The sequence below is a fragment of the Salmo salar genome, chromosome 02 (genome assembly GCF_965601325.2).
Source record: "Salmo salar chromosome 02, fSalSal1, whole genome shotgun sequence".
Classification (NCBI taxonomy): Eukaryota; Metazoa; Chordata; class Actinopteri; order Salmoniformes; family Salmonidae; genus Salmo; species Salmo salar.
In genome coordinates, this window is record NC_138292.1 from 84683159 (window position 1) to 84693939 (window position 10781).

At 43.4% G+C, this 10781-nt stretch overlaps 1 protein-coding gene across 1 annotated transcript; it reads left to right on the forward strand.

Moving 5' to 3' along the window:
* Positions 1-809: 809 nt before the first annotated feature.
* On the forward strand, positions 810-10162 carry LOC106595225 (uncharacterized). The gene is made up of 2 exons (XM_014186606.3): positions 810-1445; positions 5508-10162. The coding sequence occupies exons 1-2, from the start codon at positions 1043-1045 to the stop codon at positions 6449-6451; spliced, it is 1347 nt and encodes a 448-aa protein (XP_014042081.1). The 5' UTR covers positions 810-1042; the 3' UTR covers positions 6452-10162.
* Positions 10163-10781: the final 619 nt, after the last annotated feature.

Genomic DNA, 10781 nt, shown 5'->3' on the forward strand with positions numbered 1-10781 from the left:
TACCTTTTACTGAGGAGTGGCTTCTGTCTGGCCACTCTACTATAAAATGCCTGATTGGTGGAGGGCTGCAGAGATGGTTGTCCTTCTGGAAGGTTTTCCCATCTCCACAGAGGAACTCTGGAGCTTTGTCAGAGTGACCATCAGTTCTTGGTCACCTCCCTGGTGATAAGGAGGGATGTTGAACAAAACAAATGAACACAAAGAAGCCCCAAATTGCTACAACCAAAAACAACAGTGTGTCTGTGTGGAGAGAGTCTCCTCGATGTATGGGAGGAAAGGTGTATTTCTCCCCGGACACACCCGAGCCCAGGTGTGTCCCATTTTGCTGATGACCTTCCCAGCTCCGCCCACCGACATCCTATTAAAGGATAAACAAAGAGAAAGAATTTGGCAGACAGAGTGGGAGGGTCGTCACAAATGAGCACCTGGATAGTGCAACTGCTGCATAGGCAACACAATAATCAGACAGAGACAAGGTGACCAGGGGGGAAATTTGAGTGGGCCGCCTCCTCGCTGGCTACTATGTTGCAATATCAATATTCTCAGAACCACTATGTTGACACAATGCTTCTATATTCTCAGAGCCACTATGTTGATACAATGCTTCAATATTCTCAGAGCCACTATGTTGATACAATGCTTCAATATTCTCAGAGCCACTATGACGCAATGCTTCAATATTCTCAGAGCCACTCACCACCTATGCTCACATACATATTTTTCCAATCTGCGTTACCCACTCCAGTCAGCAGATGGCGATGTGCGTCTTGCGTGACGTATAATCTAATGGACGGGACGGGAGGCTTCTTCAACAGCGTCAACAGGCTTCTGATTCGACCACCTAGGTATTTTGCTAGCAAAAATAAAAACGAAACATTGAAGCTCTTTAGACCAATTTTGTGTACATTAATCTTAGTATTTTGAACATAATTATGTTTACGTATCTACTGGTTAATTTAAACGTAATGTACATTTTGCAAATGTGTTCAATTGATACTGAGTCTAGCACTTGGCTAATGCTAGCTAGTTAGCTAACATCACCATGAGCTCACTAAGCTACTTCTCCCCTGCTAAAGAAGAGGAGGTCTGCTGGACGGAGAAAGAAGCACTGGGGCTGAACATTGTCGTGAAAGAAGAGCAGGAGGATATTACAGTGAAAAGAGAGGAAGAAGTTTTCACAATAAAACAGGAGGAAGAGGAGGATATCACATTGAAAGAAGAAGAGGATGTTAAGGTGAAAGAAGAGAAGGAACCTTTTGGGCCAGAAGAGGGGATAGAGGCTGTCATAGTGGAAGAGGAGGAGGTAGAAGCTTTCAGAATTAAAAAGGAGGAAGAGGAAGATATCACATTGAAAGAAGAAGAGAATATAGTGAAAGAAGAGGAAGAACCTCTTGTTATCTCAATAAAAGAGGAGGAAGAGGAGACTGAAGATCCTGTTAACACCAGTGAGTACTGTCTTTAAAACAGGGGACACAAACTATGCAGTTGTTGAACTAATGTGTGGTTTTAAAGGGGCATTCTACTGAAGTTCTACACTTGAATATGTTGTTCAGTACTGTATTCATCTATAAAGAGGCAATCTGCGATTGGTACATGCATTGTTTTACTTTTAAATTAATGATATAGCCTAGGCTTTGGTTCTTGGAGAATATAACTCAGAAATGCCTAATGAGCTTAGTTCAACTGTCTCACCCCTTCTAAGGGGTAGACCTACACTATGCACATTTACATTTAGTCATTTAGCAAACGCTCTTATCCAGAGAGACTTACGGTACTGTTACGGACACTTATGTTACTGTCTGTCAACCCTGTTACGAACACTTATGTAATGTCCTAACTATTAAACAGAACATAAAAATAAACGCAACATGCAACAATTTCAAAGCTTTTACTGAGTTATAGTTCATATAAGGAAATAGATTTCACATGAATGGGAATACAGATGCCTTAAAAAAATGGTCGGGGCGAGGATCAGAAAACCAGTAGGTATCTGGTGTGACCATCATTTGCCTCAAGCAGCTCGACGTCTCCTTCGCGTAGAGTTGATCAGGTTGTTGATTGCTGGATATTGGCGGGAACTGGAACACGCTGTCGTACATGTCGATCCAGAGCATTCCAAAAATGTTCAATGGGTGACGTGTCTGGTGAGTAGGCAGGCCATGGAGGAACTGGGACATTTTCAGCTTCCAGGAATTGTGTACAGATCCTTGCGTACATTATAATGCTGAAACATGAGGTGATGGCGGCGGATGAATGGCATGACAACGGGCCTCAGGATCTCGTCATGCTATTTCTGTTCATTCAAATTGCAATCAATAAAATGCATTTGTGTTCGTTGTCCGTAGCTCATGCCTGCTCATACGATAACCCCACCGCCACCATGGGGCACTCTGTTCACAATGTTGACATTAGTAAACCGCTTGCCCACACAAGGCCATACACAATGTCTGCCATCTGCCCAGTACAGTTGAAACCGTGATTCATCCGTGAAGAGCACACTTCTCCAGCGTGCCAGTGGCCATCGAAGGTGAGAATATGCCCACTGAAGTCAGTTATGACGCCGAACTGCAGTCAGGTTAACATCCTGGTGAGGACGATGAGCACACAGATGAGCTTCCCTGAGACGGTTTCTGACAGTTTGTGCAGAAATTCTTGGTTGTGTAAACCCACAATTTCATAAGCTGGTCTCAGACGATCCCGCAGGTGAAGAAGCTGGATGTGGAGGTCCTGGGCTGGCGTGGTACACGTGGTCTGCGATTGTGACAGGCTGACTACACCAATTTTGCAACGCTCACGCACATGACGTGAGCGTTGCAAAATAAATTTAGAAATCTATTTTTTTCAATTATTGCACCCACACTGGTCGCGCACGCCAACGAGCGTCTGCGTTGTCAATGGCTAAAATAGAAGTCAGTTCTATTTGTGATGCAGATTGCGCTGCAAGTCCTGCCTATCCCATCTCCTCATTGGTTTATAGAAGCAGGTACCCACGTGCCATCTCCTCATTGGTTATACCCACATGGGTGACTGAAGACGAATGAAGTCAGTGGCGGTAATGCACCTAATTTATGAAAGTTGCCAATCGCAATATAAAGTCAAGAGAAGAAAAAGCCTAGAAGGATGAGAGATGACTAGAAACGATTCAGTTGACCGTTTTATGTGTGGATTAATTGGTGGAGTAGAGGACCTTGTGCATTTCAGGTAAAATAACAACTCAATGTTTATATCCCAGGACAATTTATCTAGCAACAGCAAGCTAGCTAAATAGGACAAATTAGCTAGCAAGTGCAAGCTAGCTAGCTAAATTGCCATGAATGTTTAAGGCTTTCAACCTGTCCCCAAATGAATATAATTGGTTCAGAGTTTGTTTTGATATTTTAACCTGCGTGTCGTGATTGCATTTGGTGTGGGGGGACAAAATACATTTATGCACGATGGCACATGATGGCGCACTCACGCAGCCGGTTTGGGTTCCGTATGAGGCCGGTTGGATGTACTGACAAATGTATCTAAAATGACGTTGGAGGAGGCTTATGGTAGAGAAATGAACACTTTCTGGCAACACCTCTGGTGGACATTCCTGCAGTCAGCATGCCAATTGCACCCCCCCCCCCTCGAAACTTGAGAAATCTGTGGCAATGTGTTGTGTGACAAAACTGCACATTTTAGAGTGGCCTTTTATTGTCCCCAGCGCAAGCTGAACCTGAGTAATGATCATGCTGTTTAATCAGCTTCTTGATATGCCACACCTGTCAGGTGGATGGATTATCTTGGCAAATGAGAAATACTCACTAACAGGGATGTAAACAAATTTGTGCACAACATTTTGAGAGAATTAAGATTTTTGTGCATATGGATAATTTCTGTTCATGAAACATGGGACCAACACGTTACATGTTGCGTTTATGTTTTTGTTCAGTATACACAGCTAGGTAATGAACATAGCTGGCTATATTATTGATACTACTGTAGCTATAATTTTATTCATACCTGGCTATATTACTGATGCTAGCTATACGCTATAATATTATTCATACCTGGCTATATTGTTGATACTAGCTATACACTATAATATTATTTATACCTGGCTATATTACTGATACTAGCTATACACTATAATATTATTCATACCTGGCTATATTGTTGATACTAGCTATACACTATAATATTATTCATACCTGGCTATATTACTGATACTAGCTATACGCTATAATATTATTTATACCTGGCTATATTGTTGATACTAGCTATACACTATAATATTATACATACCTGGCTATATTGCTGATACTAGCTATACACTATGATATTATTCATACCTGGTCTTATCAAACTAGCTAGCTGGAATTACCTTAAGTCTCTGTGTTAAGCTAGCTAGCTAGCTAATTAATTATCTTTCTTCGTAATTCACATTTCTCCAACCCTCCGCTTAATACAGAAACAAAGATGACACATTTTTTGTTGTTTAATGTGATGACATGCACTGCTCTTTTATTGAGGAACCTTGTCTGGATTAAACCTCATAAGAATACTGTAGTAACCTGGAATATTTATGTTAAGTATTATGTTTTCCAATAGATGGCAGTATGGACAATACGGGGTTTGCTTTCCCGCAATTCGTAGCCGTTTTCTATGTCTGCCATATAACCGTGCTTGAGAAAACCTTTGGTAGTTTACGACCGGGGGGAATTCTGGGAATGTTATTCAAAGTTACAATTAAATACTAAACGTACTTACGTGTCCGGTGTCATCAATCTAAGAAGCATCCTAATATACTACATATCTGGCGACGAGGATGGGATCAACTGATGCTGCCCAATCAGAGAACTTGAATCCTCTGATAAGTCTGTCAATTTCCACATCCATTGTAAGCTTCATGGAATATGGAAGTGATCTTGCCCTATAGAATCTGGGAGTAGCATCTGCAGCAACATGAATGGTAGCTTGGACCCCTTTTTAATGTCCCTAGCTGTTCTTTGAAAAAAACACTCATGCTTTGAAAGCACCTGCTGCAATGTCAATGTCTCTGTTGGTGACCTGTTTGATTTTAATCCCAGTTCAATTTTATTTCCTTCAACCACCCTCTCCATAGTAAGCTGGGGCCAGTACCTTCCACTACTAAGAGAGGCAGACTTTTTTTCTTTTGTCCTCGATTTCCCACTTGAACTTCAGCAACTGCGAACACAGTGATCTTCTCCCCTGTGTATGTTTTTGAGTTTAAATAGGGGTGTCTCTCAGTTTAGGCACTTCACTTCAAACGGTTCCTTATGTCCATTTAGTCCCATTTCTACAATGAAAGGCTTCACCTTTTTCATATTCGCCCCCCTGTACACTGTACATTGAGAACGCTTGCTCTCCGTCTGCGCACTCACTTTAACTTTCTTTTAATTGAATACTAAATGTACTTACTTGTTCGGTGTCATCAATCTAAGAAGCATCCTAAGATACTACAAATACATTTTTATCATGTGGGGGTTTCATTCAGGTCTCTGTTTTCTCTTTGGCAGGAGAGAGACCAGACTCTCATTCTGATAGCGGGAAGAGGCCTTCAGGGGAACCAGAGCCAGCGACGCCCAAACCAGTGAGACGACACCACTGCTCCCACTGTGGAAAGAGTTTTGCCCGGTTAGGGAACCTGAGCATGCATGAGAGAATACACACAAGAAAGAAGCCACAGTCTGGAGAAAAGCCTCATCAATGTTCTGAATGTGGAAATACTTTTAGTCGGTTAGGAAACCTGAAAAGGCATGAGAAGACACACAAAAGTGAGAACCCATACCACTGTGCACAGTATGAAAATTGTTTTTTCTCATCATGGGGCTTAAAAAAGCATGAGGAAACACACTCTGTAGAGAGGCCTTTCCAATGCTCCCAGTGTGAAAAGAATTTTACCCAATTAGCGCAGCTGAAAATCCATGAGAGAATACATTCTGGAGTGAAGGCTTACCACTGTTCCCAGTGTGGAAAGAGTTTTATCCAGTTAGGGAACCTGAAATTACACGAGAGAATACATTCTGGAGTGAAGCCTTACCACTGTTCCCAGTGTGGAAAGAGTTTTACCCAGTCAGGGAACCTGAAAATGCACGAGGCAACACACACCGGAGATAAACCTTACCACTGTTCCCAGTGTGAAAGGAGTTTTTTCTCATCAGGGGCCCTGAAAAAGCATGAAAAAACACACTCTGTAGAGAGGCCTTTCCACTGCTCTCATTGTGGAAAGAGTTTTACCGAGTTATGGAAGCTGAATATCCACGAGAGAATACACTCTGTAGAGAGGCCTTTCCAATGCTTCCAGTGTGAAAATAAGTGTTTTTCATTAAATTCCCTGAAACAACATGAGAGAATACATTCTGGAGTGAAGCCTTACCACTGTTCCCAGTGTGGAAAGAGTTTTACCCAGTTAGAGAACCCGAAAATGCATGAGACAATACACACCGGAGAGAAACCTTAAGACTGTTCTCAGTGTGAAAAGAGTTTTAACTTGTCAGGTGAACTGGAAACGCATTAGAGAATACATACAGGAAATAAATCACACACCATAATGCTGTAAGTATGGACAGAGGTTTACCCTATTAGCAAGCTTTGTTAAAAATATAAATACAATCTTAACTGTGTGTGTGTTTGCATTTGCGTTTCTGTGTATGTGTAGGAGAGTTAAAATTGTTATTTCATCAAATGTCAAGTTATTCCTATTTAGAACCATAGAACAGAACACCCAGGTCAAGGGTTAGTGGCCCACAAACAGGAATATTCCCAGTTCAGACAGAAGGTGGAACCAGATTGCTATGATCACCAGGAACTTTACTTCTGGTTTATTTGTTTTTGTTGATCTTCTAGTACTGCCTGATGATGTTTAAGAGGCAGCCTCACCCATTGCTGATGGGTGTATAAAATCAAGCACACAGCCATCAAGCACACAGCCATCTCCATAGACAAACATTGGCAGTAGAATGGCCTTACTGAAGAGCTCATTGACTTTCAACGTGGCATCGTCATAAGATGCCACCTTTCCATCAAGTCAGTTCGTCAAATTTCTGCCCTGCTAGAGTTGCCCCGGTCAACTGTAAGTGCTGTTATTGTGAAGTGGAAACGTATAGGCGCAACTACGGCTCAGCTGCTAAGTGGTAGGCCACACAAACTCACAGAATGGGACCGCCGAGTGCTGAAGTGTGTAAAAATCGTTTGTCCTTGGTTGCAACACTCACTACTGAGTTCCAAACTGCCTCTGGAGGCAACGTCAGCACAAGAACTGTTCGTCGTGAGCTTCATGAAATGGGTTTCCATGGCCGAGCAGCCACACAAGCCAAAGATCACCATCCGCAATGCCAAGCTTTGGCTGTAATGACGTAAAGCTCACCGCCTTTGAACTTTGGAGCAGTGGAAACGCGTTCTCTGGAGTGATGAATCGCGCTTCCTTACTAATGAATCTGGCAGGCTGATGGAAAAATCTGGGTTTGACGGATGCCAGGAGAACGCTACCTGTCTGAATGCATAGTGCCAACTGTACATTTTGGTGGAGGAGGAATAATGGTCTGGGGCTGTTTTTCATGGTTTGGGCTAGGCCCCTTAGTTCCAGTGAAGGGAAATCTTAACGCTACAGCGTACAATGACATTCTAGACGATTCTGTACTTCCAACTTTGTAGCCACAATTTGGGAAAGGCCCTTTCCTGTTTCAGCATGACAATGGCCCTGTGCAGAAAGCAAGGTCCATACAGAAATGGTTTGTCCAGATTGGTGTGTGGAAGAACTTGACTGGCCTGCACAGACCCCTGACCTCAACCCCATCGAACAAATTTGGGATGGATTGGAACGCTGACTGCGAGCCAGGCCTAATTACCCAACATCAGTGCCCGACCTTATGAATGCTCTTGTGGCTGAATGGAAGCAAGTCCCCGCAGCAATGTTCCAACATCTGGTGTAAAGCCTTCCCAGAAGAGTGGAGGCTGTTATAGCAGCAAATGCGGGACCAACTCCATATTAATGCCCGTGATTTTGGAATGAGATGTTCGACGAGCAGGTGTCCACATACTTTTGGTCATGTAGTGTATGTGTTGCAAATCACTCCTGTTATAAGTCCATAAAGTTAGTAATTAAAGCATCCCAAGGTTAATGCTATGGGCATTGTAATACACGTTTGTGAGACTAGAACAATGTAACTTTCAGAGTTTAACAAAGTGCAAAAATGTATTGCTAGCCTAGCTTGCTGTTTTTAGCCTAGCTTGACTTTCATGTTGCTGATGGCTAGCTGGGCTGGTATGCTAGCGTTGCATTATGGGAGATGTACACTGCTCAAAAAAATAAAGGGAACACTAAAATAACACATCCTAGATCTGAATGAATGAAATAATCTTATGAAATACTTTTTTCTTTACATAGTTGAATGTGCTGACAACAAAATCACACAAAAAGAATCAATGGAAATCCAATTTATCAACCCATGGAGGACTGGATTTGGAGTCACACTCAAAATTAAAGTGGAAAACCACACTACAGGCTGATCCAACTTTGATGTAATGTCCTTAAAACAAGTCAAAATGAGGCTCAGTAGTGTGTGTGGCCTCCACGTGCCTGTATGACCTCCCTACAACGCCTGGGCATGCTCCTGATGAGGTGGCGGATGGTCTCCTGAGGGATCTCCTCCCAGACCTGGAAAAAAGCATCCGCCAACTCCTGGACAGTCTGTGGTGCAATGTGGCGTTGGTGGATGGAGCGAGACATGATGTCCCAGATGTGCTCAATTGGATTCAGGTCTGGGGAACGGGCGGGCCAGTCCATAGCATCAATGCCTTCCTCTTGCAGGAACTGCTGACACACTCCAGCCACATGAGGTCTAGCATGGTCTTGCATTAGGAGGAACCCAGGGCCAACCGCACCAGCATATGGTCTCACAAGGGGTCTGAGGATCTCATCTCGGTACCTAATGGCAGTCAGGCTACCTCTTGCGAGCACATGGAGGGCTGTGCGGCCCCCCAAAGAAATGCCACCCCACCCCACACCATGACTGACCCACCGCCAAACCGGTCATGCTGGAGGATGTTGCAGGCAGCAGAACGTTCTCCACGGCGTCTCCAGACTCTGTCACGTCTGTCACATGTGCTCAGTGTGAACCTGCTTTCATCTGTGAAGAGCACAGGGCGCCAGTGGCGAATTTGCCAATCTTGGTGTTCTCTGGCAAATGCCAAACGTCCTGCACGGTGTTGGGCTGTAAGCACAACCCCCACCAGTGGACGTCGGGCCCTCATACCACCCTCATGGAGTCTGTTTCTGACCGTTTGAGCAGACACATGCACATTTGTGGCCTGCTGGAGGTGATTTTGCAGGGCTCTGGCAGTGCTCCTCCTGCTCCTCCTTGCACAAAGGCGGAGGTAGCGGTCCTGCTGCTGGGTTGTTGCCCTCCTACGGCCTCCTCCACGTCTCCTGATGTACTGGCCTGTCTCCTGGTAGCGCCTCCATGCTCTGGACACTACGCTGACAGACACAGCAAACCTTCTTGCCACAGCTCGCATTGATGTGCCATCCTGGATGAGCTGCACTACCTGAGCCACTTGTGTGGGTTGTAGACTCCGTCTCATGCTACCACTAGAGTGAAAGCACCGCCAGCATTCAAAAGTGACCAAAACATCAGCCAGGAAGCATAGGAACTGAGAAGTGGTCTGTGGTCACCACCTGCAGAACCACTCCTTTATTGGGGGTGTCTTGCTAATTGCCTATCATTTCCACCTGTTGTCTATTCCATTTGCACAACAGCATGTGAAATTTATTGTCAATCTGTGTTGCTTCCTAAGTGGACAGTTTGATTTCACAGAAGTGTGATTGACTTGGAGTTACATTGTGTTGTTTAAGTGTTCCCTTTATTTTTTTGAGCAGTGTAGTTTTAGCTCTCGTAGGTCTGAATGGGTAAATGTAATTTCATGTTGTAGCTTGGTTGTATTAGAGTTTCTGTACGTGAGTTGTTGTATTTTAATACTGTCAACACTGAAAGCACCTAGCAATGTTTTGGAGATGAGAGACAGGATGTGTGTTTTACCTTTCTTCATGCTCCTCTATAGAACAACTTGTCAGATGGTGCATTGCAGTCTCTTCATATATCATCATTGGATACTGATACATTATGGGAGATGTAGTTTTGCAGATCTACAGTAAATAAACCCCTAAAAGACAGCAGTGGAGTCGTTCTTCGTTTCTGGTTGATTCTTCTGTGGTGCATATAAAGACAGCAACAGATTGGTACCGTGACCCGGATCAGCTGCAGCGGATCGCACAGGGACCCCTCCTACGCAGAACCTGATGGACATCACACGTTTAGAACATTTGAGGGCAAGGTGAACTTTGGGGGCGCGGGGGGGTCAGTTGGCCAGTATGGTGGAACATAGTGCTAAAGCCCCTCCTGTTAGAACCTTTAGTCACAAATGTGATAAAAGATAATGAATATGTTTTAACTGTGTTAGTCACTAGTGGACATTCATTATATACATCTACATGATGTATTGTTAGACCACATAGGAGCAGTATGGACCTAGTCTGTTCATTATATACAGAACCAGTCAAAAGTTTGGACACACCTACTCATTCAAGTTTATTTTTTATTTTTACTATGTTCTACATTGTAGAATAATAGTGAAGACATCAAAACTATGAAATAACACATATGGAGTCATGTAATAACCAAAAAGGTGGTAAACAAATCAAAATATATTTTAGATTCTTCAAAGTAGCCACCCTTTTGCCTTGATGACAGCTTTGCACACTCTTGGCAATGAATGATATTCTTTACATCAAA